The 19,357-nt window shown below is 40.9% G+C and overlaps 1 protein-coding gene across 1 annotated transcript; it reads left to right on the forward strand.

Moving 5' to 3' along the window:
• Positions 1-331: 331 nt before the first annotated feature.
• BROX (BRO1 domain and CAAX motif containing) lies at positions 332-15,823 on the forward strand. Its single transcript, XM_054393792.1, has 13 exons — positions 332-387; positions 1,660-1,790; positions 2,524-2,630; positions 4,064-4,160; positions 6,097-6,192; positions 6,825-6,897; positions 7,248-7,353; positions 8,505-8,594; positions 9,953-10,038; positions 11,387-11,468; positions 12,492-12,642; positions 14,043-14,202; positions 14,690-15,823. The coding sequence occupies exons 2-13, from the start codon at positions 1,690-1,692 to the stop codon at positions 14,774-14,776; spliced, it is 1,236 nt and encodes a 411-aa protein (XP_054249767.1). The 5' UTR covers positions 332-387; positions 1,660-1,689; the 3' UTR covers positions 14,777-15,823.
• The last annotated feature ends 3,534 nt before the right edge of the window (positions 15,824-19,357 follow it).

The raw sequence follows: 19,357 nt of genomic DNA on the forward strand, positions 1-19,357 counted from the left end.
GCCGCGGCAGGGCCGGGCGGAAGCGGCTGTTAGCGGGAGGGTCCCAGCGACTCTGAGGGCCGTCTGTGGCCGAGTCGCTGCTGTCGGCGGGTCTCGGAGAGCCGGTCAGCACTGCAGCTACTGCTGTGAAAGGGGCTGCCCGTCGGGGCGGGCGTCGGTCGGTGCGTGCCGCTGGCACCGGACAGGCTTTGGCGAGGCGACGGCGCAGGCCTAAGGCGGTCGGCAGCGGGCAGGCTCCCGGCGAACAAACCTCTCTGTGCTTTGTCGGGTGCGGGGTCTAAAGGCGGTGTGTAGACGGAAGATCTCCGTGCCTGTCAAAGCGTCCCCTGGCTTGGGTGTGACTGAGGCGTGTGACGGCACCTCTCCGCTGTGCAGACCGCTGCGCAGGTGGGTCAAGATGTCGTGATAGGTGTTGACAGATTAAATTGTCTTCTCGGTCTGGAAGACCTGGACGGCGGCAGGTCTTTTTTTTTTTTTTTTAAGTGAAGCTGCAAAGCTTTTTACAACAATGAACTTACAGCTTCAAAAAATGGAGGTCTTGGAGAGTCTCTCCTTCAGCGTCCTGCTCAGAGTAGATGGCTCTGAGATCAGATCAGATCACTCAGGGCTATATCTGTTGAGGTCTTGGAGGTCTTTGAAAGTGGAGACCACACAAGCTCTTTGGGCAACTAGTTCCACGTTTCCACTGTCCTGAGGTAGTTGAATCCCCATCTCTGGAGGTGTTTCACAGTCACAGAGATGTGGTGCTAAGGGATATGGTTTAGCCCTGTAGAGTTTAGATAATGGCTAGACTTGTTCTTAAGGGTCTTTTCCAAGCAAAACAATTCTGTGAAGTTTCTCCTTTTATGCAGTACAGACCTCTCTTGTTTCATCTTCCCACCATGCATCGCTATTGCAAGTTCATTGAAGTGCTTATGTTAATGTATGTTTGCTGAAATTGAAGTAAAAGAAAACAGATGGTGTGCCTCAGCTGTACTCTGCTGAACTTCCAGGTCTGTTACATGTGTGTAAATATATGCCTTGTTTTCAGCAGGGGTTGCAAGTAATTGCACTTTTATCTATATCCGTGGTGCCACAATAAAATCTGCTAAGCTCCCTCCCTGGAGGTGTTCAAGGCCAGACTGGATGAGGCCTTTAGCAACCTGATCTAGTGGAAGGTGTCCCTGCCCATGGCAGGGGGTTGGAACTAGATGATCTTTAAGGTTCCTTCCAACTCAAACCATTCTGTGATTGACCAAACACAATATAATCACCCCAATACATTGAGATACACCTGTAAATTACATGGGAAACATTCTCTTTTACACAGGAGGTAACAAATGCGGAGGGTTTCGAGCAAGAAAGTATGAAGTAATACAGAGCAGAGTATGTTCTAGGCTTTTGCCCAATTTGAAATAGTTGCCTCAGAAAGTATATATTTTCCAAGAGAGTAAGGTTCTCAAACTAGGCACATGGATGGTGAAGACAAGGTGTCTGGAAACAATGTTTTAAATGGAAAATAAGAAATCTAATTTCTTCTAATGACATACAAATTTGCAGATTAATTTCTTTCCTAATACTTTACATTTTGAATAGATTTTTATGAGCTGAGGAGCATGACTGATACACCGTCTCAGTTGTACCTATTTCTGCAGCTGTTCATTTCTTTCTACACTTTAGATTTGGTATAAACAACACAACAGAAAGAAAATGACCCACTGGTTTCATCGCAACCCTTTGAAGGCTACAGCTCCTGTTTCATTTAATTTTTATGGGGTAGCTACCACTCCAGCTGCAGGAAAGCTTTGCAAGTAAGTGTCCTCGTGATTAGCTTCACTTTACCTCTCACATTTTGGAAGACGTGTAAAAGTAATGGTTAGTCTTCAGTTTTGGTTTTGAAGATGACAAGAAATGTGTAGGCTGAGGCAATAAGACACTGACAACGCTTGATCATTCAGTTACAAAGAATGAATTACCCAGTTTTCAAGTCTCTGAGTGCATGGCAAAGCCTATTATGATAATACAGAGGCAAAGGACTAAGCATTTCATTGTCTTCATGATGACTGTGCATTCTTCTGCAAGAGATTACTTAAAGCAATTTCCATAAGTGAATAAGACATGAATGTTCTATTGTAGATGTTGTAATAAAAAAAAGATCTCAGCTTATTTTGCAGATCTATTCTTACCTCTTCACGTTGAGGAATGTGCCTGCTTATTACCTCCCTTCCCTTTCCCTGCACTCAACCTCTTGGTAGTTAAAGGCATCATTATTTTAGTTTGTGGTAGAATAACAGGTTGATAATGAGTCTGATTATCCATTGCTATCTGTCCAAAATGGATTGTGGTTTAAAGAGTCAATCCTATGTCTCCAGAGGCATTGTCCTTGTAAAATACTTTTCCTTGCCTTTAGATAGCTCAATCAGGTGCTCCCTTCACTGTCCCAGCCAAAAGGATAGTGGTATACATGGGTGGCCACATTCTTAATAGTACATCTTGATGTAAAATTTCTTAGATTTTTTTTTCTACTTCCTCCTCTCCATGCAGTGATTTGAGGTTATCTCGAACACGACTATTGGAGCTGTTTACAGACTCAAGCTGTAATCCAGAAATGATGAAGAATGCAACTGACTTGTACTTCTCACTCTTGCAAGGTAGGAACATTGATTAGCAATACTCTAATATCTCAAAAGGTATATAGTTTGAGGCTTAATGATGCTTCCCAGAATGTGTCATGTGCTGATTTTCTGTAAAGAAGCTTGGCACTTCTTGGGAAGAAGAGTATCTTCATGGCTCCTATTGCTTGATGCCAGTCATGAGTATTCACCAGGACCTTTCTACAAGTTTCAGTGTCATTTGTGACCCTGCCAAGTGTTGGCAGGCCTGTCTTCCTGCTTTTAACTTCATTCTGCTTCCTGCTGGAGGAAAAAATGTTTGTCTGCCTCTTAGATTATGGTGAATTGCTGCTTAAGGATAACTTGAATCTATCAATTAGTTGATAGGAGTCACTTGTCGGTGTAAACTTCTGTTGCATGTTTATACTTCTGCTGCTGCTTGTCCTGGGTATATTTAGGTGTTCATTAACACAGTGTCTGTATTTTCAGTAGATGGTCACCTCTGATGATGCACTCAGGTGCTCAGGACTGAGTTTTCAGGACTCAGGTGGTTCATGGAAACTCTGATCTTTCAGTCTGTGGGAAGTGAAGCAGCTCAAGTTGGTTTAGTTCCCTCAGTCTCTGGGAGGGTGTAAGCTAAGGCAGCGGTCTAGATATAAAGTTAAAATAATCAGTCCATGTTGCTGTAGACCAAGTCTGGTCTACAGCAAAGTAGAAGTATCAGGAAAGTATCGAGTTTGGTCACTACAATCTTCTGCATGTGAAAGAAAAAGTATTTTCTATCTTCCTAAATATGTGACAGCACGTAGAGCTATAACCCCAATAGTTGCTGTTGCAAGTCCTCACTTCTTGAAGTCTGTAAGACCTGATCAGACTAAGGTCCATCTTACTCCTCCCTGAAAAATTTCTTTGGCCTGTGAAATATAAATCTCATCCTACTGACTGCTGCTTTCTGGGTTGCTGGACCTAAAGAATGGATTTCTTGTAGCCCTGGAGACAAAAGAGGTGATTACTACATGAGTACATGCTTACAAGCCCTTTTTCCTCTCCCTGTTGATGAGGCAGCTTTTCTTGGAATTTCCCCATCATTACTATGTTGGCAGGGACAGTCACTCACTCACCTTGTGCAGCCCCTCCATCCTGTGCCTGGGTCAGTCCTAACTCCTAGCTGGTCATCATATGGGACATGCAGATGTCTGCAAGGTTTTCCTTGAGCAATCAGGACTCGCAGGGTTGAGCTGATAACCTGCTGAGCAAGGAGTTTCTTGTGGGAACCAGTTTGGTTTTTTGTACATCTTGTTCTAAAGATACCAAGGAATAAAATAAAAGGCTCAGGATGTAACCTGTGTTTTTGAGGGGTACAGTGAGAAGCATTCTTTTCTCTGTATCCATATTCTCATTGATCCCCATTCCTTCATTACTTGTTTCTGTTTCTTTGAGGGTACCTTTTGGCACATTTTTGTATTCTGTAGGCTTTATCCTTTCACCGGATGAGTCTTCCCAAGACTGCAAGTTGAGATACATTCAGAATTTCAAGTGGACAGACACATTACAAGGACAAGTTCCAAGGTGGGTGTGCCTTAGTGATGACAGGGTATGCAGCTCCCTGCCAGAACAGGATCACCTAGAGCAGGTCACAGAGGAACGCATCCAGGCAGGTTTTCAGGGTCTCTGGAGAAGGAGACTCCACAACCTCTCTGGGCAGCCTGTTCCAGTGCTCTGTCACCCTCACAGTGAGAAAAGTTTTTCCTTATGTTTACATGGAACCTCCTGTGCTCCATCTTGCATCCATTGCCCCTTGTCCTATCACAGGACATCACTGAGAAGAACCTGGTTCCATCCTCCTGACGCTTGCCCTTTGCATATTTATAAACATTAATGAGGTCACTTCTCAGTCTCCTCTTTTCCAAGCTGAAGAGACCCAGCTCCCTCAGCCTTTCCTCATAAGGGAGATGTTCCACTCTTTTGTAAAGCATATTATCTTTGTAAAGATGGTTAATCATTTTTCTGTAAGGATGTGATAATCAATGATAATGAATGCTAGAAGGATTCATTGTTACTTAGTTGATCTGCAAACTGTATCTACAGTTGGCTAGAGCAGTAGCAGAAAGAAGAGCCTTGAGAATATTGGTGAATTGAATATGATAAGACATTTTACTACAGTTTAAATCATTGTCATTTGGCACTATTGCCTGATCAGTATGTTCTGAGGTTTTTGAAGTACAAATGTTCATATATTCATAGAATGGTTTAGGTTGGAAGGGACCTTAAAAGATCATCTGGTTCCAAACCTCCCACCATAAGCAGGAACACCTTCCACTAGAACAGGTTGCTCAAGGCTTTGAACACCTCCAGGGGGGAGACATCCACAATCTCCCTAGGCAACCAGTTCCAGTCTTTCACCACCCTCACTATAGAGAGTTTCTTCCTAATAATCCAGTCCAATTCTCCCCTCTTACAGCTCAAAGCCATTCCTCCTTCTCCTATCACTACAAGCCTTTGTAAAACGTCCCTCTGTAGCTTTCTTCAGCGACTGGAAGGCCACTGTAAGGCCTCCCTGAAGCTGCCTTTTCTCCAGGCTGAATGTTGCTGAATAATTTGGTTTTATCTTTGTCCTCTGAAGGTGCTAGTACATGTACACCTGGTGCAAACAAAGTTTGTGCTTTAAGTAGGAGCATAGATCTGTAACCTTCTGGATTATTCAGTTCTTTCTTGCTATTGTAGTTGTGTTGTATAACCATGCTTACAAATTTGTCATGTTTTTATCTAGAAGTGCTCAACTTCCTCAAAGCTTTTATTCCCCTTGGAAGAGAGTCTGTTGATTAGGACTCTCTTCTAATGTTCTCAATGGTCATACACATTTGTACTTGTGCCAATAGTTTTCTTCCCACTCCCACAACTTTCTTTTTAAAGTTTGCTGGTTCTTAAGCTATACTGAGCTTGTGACTGCAAATTCACTCTTTTCAAAGACCACGTTTTTAGTGTCTGAACTTCCCTGCTATTTGCACATGCTGTTTGTCTACAGTTATATAAATACTTGCAATAACATTCATTCGAGAGAGATGTAATAGGCTCTGACTTATTAACTTAGCAGCTACAACTTTAAAGTAGACATTCCAGAGGAAGGCTTTCCACAAAATGTGCAATTTAAAAAAAAAAAAAAGGAAAGTAAAAGATGGAAAAATTTCAGCCACACCCAAAGCTAAACAAATCTCAAGTTACTGTTTTAAAATAAAAGTTCCCAAGTGAGGAGAGTAGGTATCTGAATGTGGGAGATTATAATTAAGAGCTCTTAAAGGGAGAAAATAAAAATTGAAGTATCTTTTAGGCAGTTCAGCAAGTAGGAGATTCTGAATTAGAAATTGTTCGCTTCTTAAATGGAAAATTCTTATTTTATGGAGAGTAATGTCAGTTCATGCTATATCAGCTGTCAGCAAAGAGAACTTGTTAGAACAAAATGGAAAGCATTAAATTGTTTGGAGGGGGTTTGTCTGTCTTTCTTTAGTGCCCAGCAGGATGCAGTGTTTGAACTGGTTTCCATGGGATTTAATGTCGCTCTGTGGTACACAAAATATGCATCTAGACTCGCTGGAAAAGAAGAGTAAGTGTTTTTCTTTTCTTAGTTATTCCATTGCAGCGATATTCCACCAAAAAAATGCAGTGGGTTGTGAGTTTTGCCTGCTGCAGTGCATGTCCAGCTGAGACAGTAGGAGTTCGAGGAGGCAGTTGGCTTTCATTCATGTGCTGTAATGTCCAAGTGCACTTCAGTCCCTTCTGGTATCCATGAACAAAGTGTACTAGGCTCATGTGACTGAGCTATGGAGAAAGTGTTAGTTATGAGTAAACTCTTCATCAGTCCTTCTCTAAATGTTCAGGTACAAAACTCAGACTCTCAAAGTAACAGCTCTGCTGACTTTTTCAGAATTTTGGCTTTTAACACTGAGGTTACTTTTTATTTGACAGTCAGTACAACATCTCATGTTTCTTTTTTCAAGTGAGTTCTATTTGGTTATTTAATTATTGGACTCTGTAAGAAACTTGTTTACCATGAGAGTACTACAGCAGTGGAGCAGATTACTTAGAATTGGTAGACTCTCCATTCTTGAGGCATTCATCTAGACAAGCTATAACTGATCTTGATCTACTGTTGTTGATAGTCCTTCTCCAAAGGACTGAATGATATCTAGATGTCCTTTCTAACTGAGATTTCATTGATTTGTTCTATATTCATAGTATAACAGAAGATGAAGCAAAAGATGTTCACAGGAGCCTGAAGATAGCAGCTGGGATTTTTAAACACTTGAAGGTAGAAAAACTGTCTTTGCTGTCTGTTCTTGTCTCCAAGTGCTTGACTTACTGTATTAGCCCTTGCTTTTCTGATGAGGTTACAGAACAAACAAATCCTTCAGACTACCTGAATGAAACAGGACAAAGAAGGGTATCAAGATGTTGTGCTACCACTCAATCCCTGCTACTGTTTCCCAGTGGCAGTGGACGAGCAGTCTGTCTCTCTGGCCAGTGGCATGTGCCACAGTGCAGTCAGCCATCTTGGGACCTTCACTTTGTGTCCCATCCAGTTAGGCATAAGGGTCTTGCATTTCAGTGGCAGCAGTATTATTAAGCCTAAACTAACTCTGAGACTTGCTTTGTACTTAGGAAAGTCACATTCCAAAACTGATTACACCAGTAGAAAAGGGAAGAGATTTAGAAGCTCGACTTATAGACTCTTACATCATACAGTGCCAAGCTGAAGCTCAAGAAGGTATCTTCAAATTCATTTTTGTTGGGGTTGGGAAATGACAGTCTCTGTGGGTTACTTTGTCTCATGAAGTCTGCTTGGCAGCAATGCCATTGTTCTTCCTGAATTATTGTGGTTTAGTGGGGCAGGTTGCTTTTAAAGAAAATTAAGTTACAATTATAGGAGGAAAATGCCAAAAATTAGTCTGATACTACAAATGGAACCACTTTGGAAAAACTCATATGTGACATTCCTCCCCTTTTCTTTTTTCATCTTTCATGCAGTCCTTTCACTGTCATGCACACCTAACAAAAATTCCCAGTTTAAAGAATCACAGAACACATGGAGTTGGAAGGGACCCTCAAAGGTCATCTTGTCCAAGCCCCCTGCAGTCAGCGGGGATATCCCCAACTACATCAGATTGCTCAGGGCCACATCAGCTTTGACCTTGAATGTGTCCAGGGATGGGGCCTCAACCACATCCCTGGGCAACCTGTTCCAGTATTTCACCATTCTCATTGTAAAGGATTTCCTCCTTACGTCCAACCTAAATCTACCCTGCTCCAGTGTAAAACCATTGCCCCTCAGCCTATCACTACAAGTCCCTAACAGTCCCTCCCCAGCCTTCGTGTAGGTCTCCTTCAGATACAGAAATCCAGCTACAAGATCTCCTCGGAGTCTTCTCTTCTCCAGGCTGAACAACCCAAATTCTTTCAGCCCGTCCTCACAGGAGAGGTGCTCCAGCCCTCTGAGCATCTTTGTAGCCTTCCCCTGGACATGCTCCAGCAGGTCAATGTCCTTCTTGTGTTGGTGACCCCAGAGCTGGGCACAGTACTCCAGGTGAAGTCTAACCAGAGCAGAGTGGCAGAATCACCTCTCTCAACCTGCTGGCCACTCTTCTTTTGATGCAGCCCAGGATGCATCAAGTTCCTTTACTTCAAAATACTTGCATCTTCGGTTTACTAACCAGAATTCAGACTAAACTTCCTTAGCTTTTCTATTAATTTGGAATCATCCTATCCAAGAAACAATCCATCTTTATTCTGCAGTTTGCTTAACTGCACAATATTTGTTTTCTGCTCACGTGGTGAGGGTTTAAAACACTAAATGCCTCTGCTGATTTGATCTGACATTTCAATTAAACTTTAATACTGTGGTGTGGAATTTTTTTTCAGTGACAATTGCTCGGGCTATTGAGCTGAAACACAATCCAGGACTAATAGCTGCTCTTGCTTATGAAACAGCCAACTTCTACCAAAAAGCTGGTAAGTGACTTGTTTTGTATCCTTAGTGACCTGGTTTATGCTTCCTTGCCAGCAGACATGGTTCACCCACCCATCAGCTGTGATATCATCACTGTCTCTCAGTGGATGTACTTTGTGTATTTAGCTTCTATTGAGTGTATTTAAGGCTTCAGTTATCAGTGTAACAGATATATTTTGGTAAGGCCTGTTTTATCTTGTGGGATTTTTTTTCTGGAGCTAAGGGTGGGAAATATTAGTGAGGGAAGACGAGGTGGAGTAATGTTTTGAGAATATGTATGAGCAGCAAACAAATGGCTTGATGTAAATGGGAGTGTGGTTTATCTGCCTTTCAGCAGAAGATTATGATGCAGACTGTAAAGTGTGTAGCAGGTTAGTTATGTACATCCTTCCAGATGAGAAAGCTGGGCTTTGGGCTTACTGAGGCAAGTGGGTAAGTGCGATAATATGGGAGTCACTGTAGGAGATAAAATCTTGTAGCATACATAGGCTCTTATAGATCATAGAATCGTTTCCATTGGAAAAGCCCTTTAAGATCATTGAGTCCAACCATTATCTAACTCTACCAAGTCTTGTGCTAAACCATGTTCCTTAGCACCACATCTACGCATTTTTTAAACACCTCCAGGGATGGGGATTCAATCACCTCCCTCAGGAGTGTGTTCCAGTGTTTGATAATCCTTCCAGTCAAGAATTTTCTTCTAATATCCAATCTAAACCTCCCCTGGTGCAACTTGAGGCCATTTCCTCTCATCCTGTCACTTATTACTGGGCAGATGAGACCAACCCGCACCTTGCATTCAGGTTGTTGTAGAGAGCAAGGAGGTCTGCCCTCAGACTCATTTTCTTCAGACTAAACAATCCAGGTTCCTTTGGCTGTTCTCCAGACCCTTCACCAGCTTTGTTGCTCTTCTCTGGACTCACTCCAGCACCTCAATGTCTTTCCTGTAGTGAGGGGTCTGAATTTTGAACCCAGTACTCAAGGTGTGGCCTCACCAGTGCTGAGTACGGGGGGACAATCACTTCCCTGGTCCTGCTGGAAAGGACGTTATGATTATAAACTAGGAATGAGCTTTGAAATGCTGCCTAAAAATACTTAAAAGCATTAACCTTCCAGAATTAGTGGACAGCAGTTTCAGGGGTTCTAGGGATAGCTGCTCAATAAACTCTTTTTTTTTGTGTTTTTTTTTTTTTCTCACAGTTTCTCTATGCCTTCTCAGGAGTAGTTTGCCACTTCTTTTCTGGCTACTTTATGGATAATATCTATCGCTAAGTGTAAGAATTCTGGTCTTTGAGTGTGGGAGTGAGAGATTTTTTTAATGGAAATGTCTTAAAGAATAACTTTACATGTGTGTTCATAGATCAAACATTATCCAGTTTGGATCCAACCTATGCAGGTAAATGGAGGAAGTACTTAAACTTGAAGACCTCTTTCTATATGGCTTATGTAAGTACTTCAGCTGACAGCAGCTTTTTCATGTTTTTAATGTTTTAACATCTTTTAATGGTGTTTAAGGGCTGGTTAGGGAAGGAGGACCAAGTACTGCCTTGACTTTCCATGCCGGGAAGGGTAACTGTGCATCAGTGGCACTAGAAGTGGGGTTTTTTTGAGCCAAGTGGAATTACTTCAGTAATTCAGTGTGGAATTGATTGTGATCACATACTGTTAAGTGCAGCAATTCAAGGTGATCATAACACTTATCTTCCATTATCTGCATCACAATCTGGCACAGTCCACAGCTGATCGTCTTTCTGAAGGCCCTGAATGAAACTGCATCAAGTAATGTTGGATACCATTCCAAGTGCTGTCCTTTTTTGCATGACTGATCTCTTAGCAAGTGCAGTGGTCCTCTTGGGATCATCAGCTGCTCAAATTGGTGTTTTGGGATTTTTTCTTGTAGCATGCCACAGGCTGTCTCCTGGCTCTTTCATACTGTAAAAGAAGCCCAAACTAAGCATTTAACACAGTTATCTTTCTCTTATATTAAAGCTGTATTTAAAAGCCACTTGCCTTATTTTACCAAGTTTGAGAGGTGAGGGAGAGTCAGACCTGTGCTATTTTTTTCTTGTTTGTTTGGGGTTTGTGTTGGGTTTTGACTGTTTAATTTGTGTAACTGTGGCAATGGTAGATTTAGGTAACACTTGCTATACTGTGAGAACAAAGGAAGGACTGCAAGATAGACATTGGTTTATGGGATTGTCCCTCCACTTGTGGTATTTAGTATTTAAACTCAACAACTGATAATAAAAAAGAGGCAATTCGGTTCTCACTAGAATACTATCTTTAAGCATAAGTGTGAAGCAAGGGACTTTCTGGGGTGGAAAAGTTATTTGGACTATAGCTAAATATCTCAAGTAGCAAAAAACAGCTTCTGGATTCAGTGATGTTTGTGGCAGACTGAGTTTTTGAGTGTTCAGGTAGTTTTAGTTTTTAGAGTCTTTGCTTTGTAAGTTTGATTTGGGTTCATCCTCCTTCTGTGATGGGACTTAGTGGTGCACATTTGATACAGTGAGAGAGAAGTTTGAACTAGACTGTGTTCTAGTGCTTTTGGTAAAACAGTTATGCAGCTCAAAGTTACTCTTGGCTAGTCTTGAGGCAACTTGCTTCATATCTACCTTGAGATACTGATGTTGAACTGCATTGTTCAACAATGCTGCTTTGACCTGCATTCCCAAGTTGTCAGTATCTGCAGGGAATGGCAGCTTCAGAGAAATCAACTCTGATGTAAGGAAGAGGAGAACTGGTGCAGGAAGTGCCCAATGATTTTGGTAATGATTTTGTCCTCTCCTGTCAGGCATACTGTTACCATGGCCAAACTTTACTGGCGAGTGATAAATGTGGGGAAGCAATCAGATCTCTGCAGGAATCAGAAAAATGTAAGTGTGATTGAGACTGGATTACAGGGTCTGATCATGACATGCCTGTTCTATTTTACTGTCCCATATTTATTTAGCCTCCCATAGACATGAGGTTTTATCTGTCACCAGATGAAAATCCAGCACACTTTTGAATACAGACAGTATATTCTTTCTTTGTCTTACCAAAGAGGGTCTTTTGTAACAGTGCTGCAGCAAATTTCATCTTCACCTCTCAGCCTGTTCAAGACTGGCTTTGAACTGCCTGCAATACAGTGTAAAAATCAATTGTCTGTTCATCACGTTTTCTGGTCTGTCTGTTAAGTTACTGCAGCCTTTTCTGCTTTGGAGGTTGCTCTGTTTCAGATTAAACAGTAAATCTAGACCACATGCAGTTATTTATAAACGGCTCTCAGAAACTTACCTCCTTTTTCATTCATGTGAAAGATAGATTAAGGAAAGTTTGCAGTAGTTCAGGTTCTTCTGCCCATCCTTCTCAAAGCCATTGCTACCCCAATGGCCTGCACTGTGTAACAACCACAATGTGCAAAAATGCTCAAATAATCAGATCAGGAACTGTTAATTTTAAAAATAAATAAAAAGGATTTATTAAGAACAAACTATGTTGAATTAATTGCAGTAAACCAAATACTGCCTGCTCTTCTAAGTGCTCCTTTTCCCAACCCATTTTAAGTGTTTATTTTTGGGCATCAACCCTGTATCAGTTTTTGAGCATCAACTTCATACCCTCTCTTTTTTCCTACTATGTGGCACAGTTTGGCCCATGCATACAAATGCTTTCCTGCATCTCCCTACCTAAAGAGCTCTCTCTCTCCTTTTTTTTTTCCCTCATATTCCTAGTCACTTTTTCAGTGCAGTAAATCTTGACTGGAAGTACTGCCTTGGAACAAGTTTATTTTTGTTTCAGAGAAGGAAGAAGCCCAAACAGATTCTGGTATCTCCTAAAAATGCATCACTGTAGATCAGAATCATGATTTAGCAGAGTCATGTAAATTGTTTTTATTACTTTTCATTCTTGCAAAGTTTTTGCCAAGGCTGAAGCACTGTGCAAAGAATATGGAGAAACTAAAGGACCTGGGTCTACTGCCAAACCTTCTGGACATCTCTTCTTTAGGAAGTTGGGAAGTTTGATTAAGAACACACTAGAAAAATGCCAGAGAGAGAATGGATTCATGTAAGTAGTTTGTGAATTGTTACTGCCTTTATTTCATGACAGGATGGTAAATTTTACTCTCCAGTTCTTACAGTCCTTTAGGGCATGGCTGTAACTTAAAGAGAAATTTGCAGTTCTCTCGTTTTTTCTTAGCAGATTTGCTGTGGGTCTGTGCTGTCACACTCTGTTCTGTGCCAGTTAGCAGAGTAGGTTGGGCTGGCATGCTGAAAAGGTTAAGTGGTGTTCTTCCTTCATTCCTCAGCCACTTGGTTTCTTTTCCTTCTGCACAAGAGAAAGTCCTGCAGAGGTTGCTGTGTAGCTCTGAGGCCTTCCCAGCTGCTGGGATCTGGTAGGCAAAAGAGGACAGAGAGGAGATGGAGAAGACTGGTAGTTGATTGTGCTTTGCTAGCAAGGAAGTTGAAACACAATCATGCCTTCAGTGAAGAATATGCTTAGGGTGCTAGGAGCTTTACCAGTATAATTACTGTTATGAGGAAGGCTTTCTGTTAGTAAATGACCTTTCCAAAAAGAGTTACCAAACAGTTCAAAATAGCAAGATTAGTTTGGCTTTAGAATGCTTTTGCTCATTTCTTTCTCCCCTCCCTTCCTCTTAAACCATAGTATTCCATAATAGATTTGTTATTTCCCTTTATATGATATTTAAAGACCCGTATGACAGGGGAATTGATTAAATAAGAAAAGAATTGTCAAGTACATCAAGCTGAACTGCAGATAGGAAAATAAATTCTCTACTCTGCTTTGGCTTCAATAACCATTGTCATAGTTTACAACAACAGCATACAGGAGATTTCAACAAATCCATGTCCCTCTAGAAACAAACTTTGAAAGAGAAACCAGATAACCAGTGACTGTTTTGGGAGATGTGCCTGCCACAGAGCTCTGCTGCAGCACAGGAAATAAGGTAGCATGTGTCAGTATTTGTCAGTTTTCAGCTCTCACTGGTTTGCTGAAAGTAGATTAATACCCTCATTCAGCCTTTGGGTTGTAGCAAGTCTTTGTGGATGGTGCAGTGTCATTGCTATTATGCCCTGTGGCACATTAAGATTGATTTAGGAAAAGAATTGTCCTCTTTGTCTTTCTTGGGAAAGTATTTTAAATCTCCATTTGGATTTTGAAGGTCTTTTTGGACAAAAAAACGCTCTTCTCATTGAAGCACTGGGAATAATGGTTATCAAGTAGGAAAGAAAACATCTAGTAGGGGATGAACAATACCAACAAGGAATTGCTTTTGTTCTTGTGAATGTTGCTGAGAGAATGCATGTTGGATGGTGCCTTAATGACGAGAAAGTGAGCAGCAGTGATTGCCACTGTAAAAACCCAGATAATTTCTGTTTAGAATTGCAAGCCAGACGTGCAGAGAGTGCACTGTGTTTTAAATACATTGCTGTCTTCTCTTACAGCTATTTTCAGAAGGTGCCAGCAGAGGCTCCCCAGCTGGAACTGAAAGCAAACTATGGCTTAGTAGAGCCTGTTCCTTTTGAATTCCCTGCCTTGAACGCACACTGGACTCCTGAAACACTTGCAGCATTTGATCTCACCAAGAGGCCAAAGGATGACACTGTAAGATAATCTTATGTACTCTTCTTTCTTATTAGCTTTATTCTGCCTAGAATACAGAGTTGCTATTTTGCTCTTCTGTCATGTTCCCCAGCTCAGTGCAGACACAAGACTACTACCTGAGCTCACATTTTAGCTAAGACAGGAGGCAAGTCCGTTCACCTCTCTGTCATACTGTCAGCTCTGCAAATTAAGAGTCATTTGTTCCTAAGTCCTGAATAGAAGGAATTGCTTCAATGTGTATAAGCTGCTGAAATGCTACAGGAGTGAATGCTGTAGAAAAAAAATATTTTCAGAAAAGGATTCATTTAAGGATGCTGAAATAGAGAATATTTTGCTTTTCCCACTTGCCTGAGGCTTGCTTGAAGTACTCAGCCTTGAAAAGAGAGGGGACTGTGAAACTAGAATATGTAAAGTTAGCTGTGGGTAAATACTGTGCAGACACAGTGGTTTGTACTTGTGGTATTTATTTTTTTCTTTTTGTTTGCAGGCTAAACCAAAACCAGATGAAGAAGTAAAACCTCTGAAGGAACCAGATATAAAGCCTCAAAAAGACAGTGGATGCCAGATTTCTTAAGTGCCATAAGTGCTTTGAATTCACTTTGAAACTGTATTACGTGGACTTCGGGGCTTTAGTTTTGATCTCACTTTTTCTAATTCTTCTTTTTTTAATTTAGAGGACTAATTTAATTTAGTTAGTGTGCATCTATCTTGCTTGAGAATGTGGTGGATTTCTAGGAGTTTATTTATATCTGAGTTATTTTGGGGATTTAGTGGGATATCATAGAATGAGTGGGCTTAAATGTTCCTATTGTGCCTCTAGAGAGTTGCTTTTTGTGTGGATTTAGTTTCTACCCACAAATAGCAAAGGAAGTATCATGATTGTAATGCTTGAGGATTTTTCTATTAAATTATATGCTATGTAATGTCAAATTTTGCAAACAAAAGTTTGCATGAACAGTTATATTTATTCAGGTTTTGTCACTGAGGCTTAGCACCCTGTCATGTTCTGCTCACTTAATTGTAGTGAGCAAAGAAAACCAATCTGGGTTTGGTTTGTAATACCCATATGGTATTTCAGAGACCATGGAAAACCTTCAGTTTTCTAGTGTAACTAGAGCACACTTTATGTTCTGAAAAGATTAGCTTCTCTATTGACAAGGGTTCTTGGATTAAAATTTGTAGTAAGGTGCTTTAGTTCGCCTGTCCTTCAATTAAAATCCTTTAAGTGCATGTGAAGATGATGCAGCAAGAAATATGAAAGTTTAGAAATAATGCACCAGAGTGTCATTCATTCGAAGTTTTCAAGCTTGGAAGATTTGGTAAGTTTGAAAGATGCAGAGAGTTGAAATCTCCTGGCACTAGAGTTCATGAAATTGTGATGCATAAGGTAATGGAATTGTAGCTAAGATGCTGTGTTTCCACCAAGGTAGTGTCTATAAGAAGCTGTTAGAAGAAAAGGGACAAAAGATGAGCTGAAGGTGTAACTGGGAAACATAACTCTAGGTTTCCTTTATGCCATATGTAAACACTACTATTTCTCAGCTTTTGCAGTATTGCACTAAAACCAGCTCCTAATGAAGAGAACTTGCCAAAAGCCAAGCCCAGTCAAGACTGAGGAAAGCGTTTTGTAGAACTTGCTTCTTCCATTTCTGCCTGCTGTGGAAAATGTGATAACATTCTTTAGTGCTGAGCAGTGAAAAACACCCATGTCAACAAAAACATCTTTCAGATTGGATGCATATGTTGAAGTGAGGGCCTTGCAGTCTCTGGGTACCAGTTGCATCACTTCATTTTACCTGAGAAAGGAACAGCCTGAAAATGTCCCTATTTCAACAAAACGTGGTGGCTTATGCACTTACTGTGACACATTCCTCATTTTGTACTGTTTGGATCGATTCATCTTCCACTGTGGTATAATTTAGTGCTTCTGTTTGAAATCCTTCATGGGACTTGGAGTAACTTAGCTTAGAGGGCAGGTGTGTAGCTCCCTGAAGGCCTGTGGAACAAAAGCTGTTGAGGAAGGGTAATAGGAAGCTTATCCTGAGGTACTGGACCAAAGTACAGAATTTGTTGCTGCAAAAGGCAAAGAGGCTTTTAAAGATAGCTGTTATGGGTGAATGAAATGCAGAACTCCTTCTTTCTGTATTTTCTTTCAGCCAGTTCTGCACACAAAAAATAAGTGTAAAATCAATTACACTGCCTTGAAAGAAGTTTCTGTTCTGCAAGAGCTTAGGAGATAGAGGATAATGAGCATCAAGAAGAATGTCTGTCTAAAATTGGTCTGATTCTTCTGATACTGCACAGGGGCCTGGGATATGTTTTATGAAGAGTTACTCAAATTTGTTCTTAACTTGATCAGTTTGATCAGACTTCTTGTTTTGTTAAAAGACCAGCTTAGGTTTATGCCAGAACAGAGTAGGGAGCTACTTTGCTTACACAGGTTTCAATTTTAAAAACTGTACTGCAGCTGAAGACATCTCCATTTGCTTAGCCTGCCCCCTTTAAGGATCAAGATGCAGTTAATTGAGTTTCATAACATGACTTTTTAGTTACTGGTTTTGAGGTAGCTGTGTGTTTGTCTCAACCTAATTCATTTTCACACAGAATCACAGAATGTTGGGGGTTGGAAGCAACCTCATTGAGTCCAACTCCCCTGCCAGAGCAGGATCACCTAGAGTAGGTCACACAGGAACACATCCAGATGGGTTTTGAATGTCTCTGGAGAAGGAGACTCCACAACCTCTCTGGGCAGCCTGTTCCAGTGTTTTCTCACCCTCACACTGAAAAAGATTTTCCTTATATTCACATGGAGCCTCCTATGCTCCAGCTTGCACCCATTGCCCTTTGTCCTAACATTGGACATCACTGAGAAGAGCCTGGCTCTGTCCTCCTGACACTCACCCTTCACATCTTTATAAACATTAATGAGGTCATCCTTCAGTCTCTTCTTCTAGCTAAAGAGACCCAGCTCCCTCAGCCCTTCCTCATAAGGGAGATGTTCCACTCCCTTAATCATCTTTGTGGCTTGGGGCTGGACTCTTTCAAGCAATACCCTGTCCCTTTCCTTCTATGCAGCCCGAATTCTTTTCCCTCCTCCCTTCATTTTCCCTTCCACATCCTATGGACTTAGGCACAGACTCCCCCATTTGTTGATGCATGTATAGGTCCTGGTGCTCATTAGAAATGAGGCTTTTCCCTGTGAGTGTATGTCAATATATGAATATCGTAAAATAAAAGTAACAGATGATGGCTAAATCATTCCCAAACAACTTCTTAACAAAGATAACTTAAGGGATTTGCAATTTTTTTGGACGCTTTCTCAAACCAAGTGGTTTGTTTGAATCAAGTTGACTGTAAATAGTTTTGGGCATCCCCAAGTGGATTGTGTCAGATTATGGCATTACTTAAGCCTAGCTATGTAACCTCTTAGGCCATGACTATTTCAGTAAATATGATGTAGTAGTTTAAAAATAGACTAATGGAACAAACCAATTCACTTAACATGTGTTGCTTTTCAACACAAATTTTGTATACATGTAGTTAAAATCCTATGGCAAACATTGGATGGTTTTACTCAAAACTAAGAACCTAGAGAGTGTTTAGTTTGCAAAGTGTAGAGAGCCATGAGTCAATGAGCAGTTTTCTCTTCTGGTTTTGTTGGGTAATAGCAAGACTTATGGTAAATAATGTGTAGGTTAACTGTCCAGTATTTTAAGAATATGGATGAATTCACAGTTCCAGTTAATCTAGGTTTCAGTTAAACCTATCAGCCACATTCCTTGTGTTAACGATTTCCTTTAGATATTTTTAAGGATGAAGTCTTTTGAGTGGTGACTTGGTAATACTCTAATGCTGCAAGAGCCTGGTTTTCTGGCCTCTCCTTCATTTTAGAGGCTCTCATGGCTAACCTGCAAATCTTTTTGGTGTAAATAGTCTTTAAAAACTTGTGCCCAGTCTGAACTAGGACAGAACTGCAGCTAAATAAACTACAGAGTGCTGGGCCCTCTGTTTTGTGCTTTTAAAACTGTAGTGATTGTCTATAACCTACTATAAACCAAACCATAAAGTTCTTTGTAAGATCTCTATTTAAATACTTTCCTCCATGTATTTAAATACACTTTCCTCCATGTTTCTTGTTCCTGGGTTTACAGTAGTTAATCTCCATCCAGCATGTGACACTCCTACAACTGAGGGACTAAATTTGGCCCTTGGGTGCTGAGGTGTGCCTCCCACTGCATTCAGCAGAGGAGTTTTGCCTGTCAGCCTCAGGATGATCTTTGGTCACTTCAGTGTTCAGCATGGATATGTAGTAGTGGTAGTGGCTCATACAATGGGCAAGAGAACGGATCCCTGTATCTGTGTAGACTGTAGTCAGCTTTGCACTTTAGAAGTTTCTGACCTTGCAATTTCAGTACAATACAATATGGTTGTAAATATTCCTTCCTGTCATTTTGATTTTGTTGCACTGATTTCAGTACTGTGCTATTGGTAAGAGTTTTATGGGAAGCATTACTAAAATGTATTTTCACTGTCTGTGTATAAAACAAACTCATGAAGCATATCTCTGCCTTCAGTACTGGGGAAAGGTGAGAGGAGGCAGTAGTTTATCTGCCTGTGTTGTCAAGGCAAAGAAATGAAAAGTTGCTATCTACTGGTTGAGGGATGACACATTTCATCCCATCCATGTGTCTAGTATCTAAACTAAGTTTCAACATTAACATCAGTCCTGTCCATGCCTATACATTAATCCCTGAAATAACAACCCATCTCTAAAGATCACTGCCAAATTATCATAAAAGCATAGGCTGCTTTTTTATTTTTATTTTAATTTGTTTTGTTTTTTCCCCCTAACTGGCCTAGTTGAGGGAGTATGACTGGCATGGAAAAGCCCCTGCAACAGGTACCTGTCTCCAGATTTTGAGTGCAGTATAAAGACCTTTGTACAATGACTGTTGGTTTCACTCCGATCTTTTCCCCCTGGTGATGCTCTGAATTTCAAGAGATGTCACATGGTAACTGAGGCAGCCCTTGGTTAGCTTTTTCCATAGGAAGGCCTACCTCCTTTGGTGCCTTCATGGACTGCAACTTCTTGAAGCCATCCTGTACTCTGAGTAATCAAATATCAATGGAATCAGCTCTGCTAAGACTGACTTGA

Source organism: Indicator indicator, chromosome 2 (genome assembly GCF_027791375.1).
Source record: "Indicator indicator isolate 239-I01 chromosome 2, UM_Iind_1.1, whole genome shotgun sequence".
In the NCBI taxonomy this organism is placed as follows: domain Eukaryota; kingdom Metazoa; phylum Chordata; class Aves; order Piciformes; family Indicatoridae; genus Indicator; species Indicator indicator.

Bases quoted from the DNA above. Each gene is read 5' to 3' on its own strand.
- BROX (XM_054393792.1), top strand. From the start codon at position 1,690: ATGACCCACTGGTTTCATCGCAACCCTTTGAAGGCTACAGCTCCTGTT. The intron at 6,898-7,247 runs GTAGAAAAACTG...CTTTGTACTTAG, and splicing joins GGATTTTTAAACACTTGAAG to GAAAGTCACATTCCAAAACT. The intron at 12,643-14,042 runs GTAAGTAGTTTG...CTTCTCTTACAG, and splicing joins CAGAGAGAGAATGGATTCAT to CTATTTTCAGAAGGTGCCAG.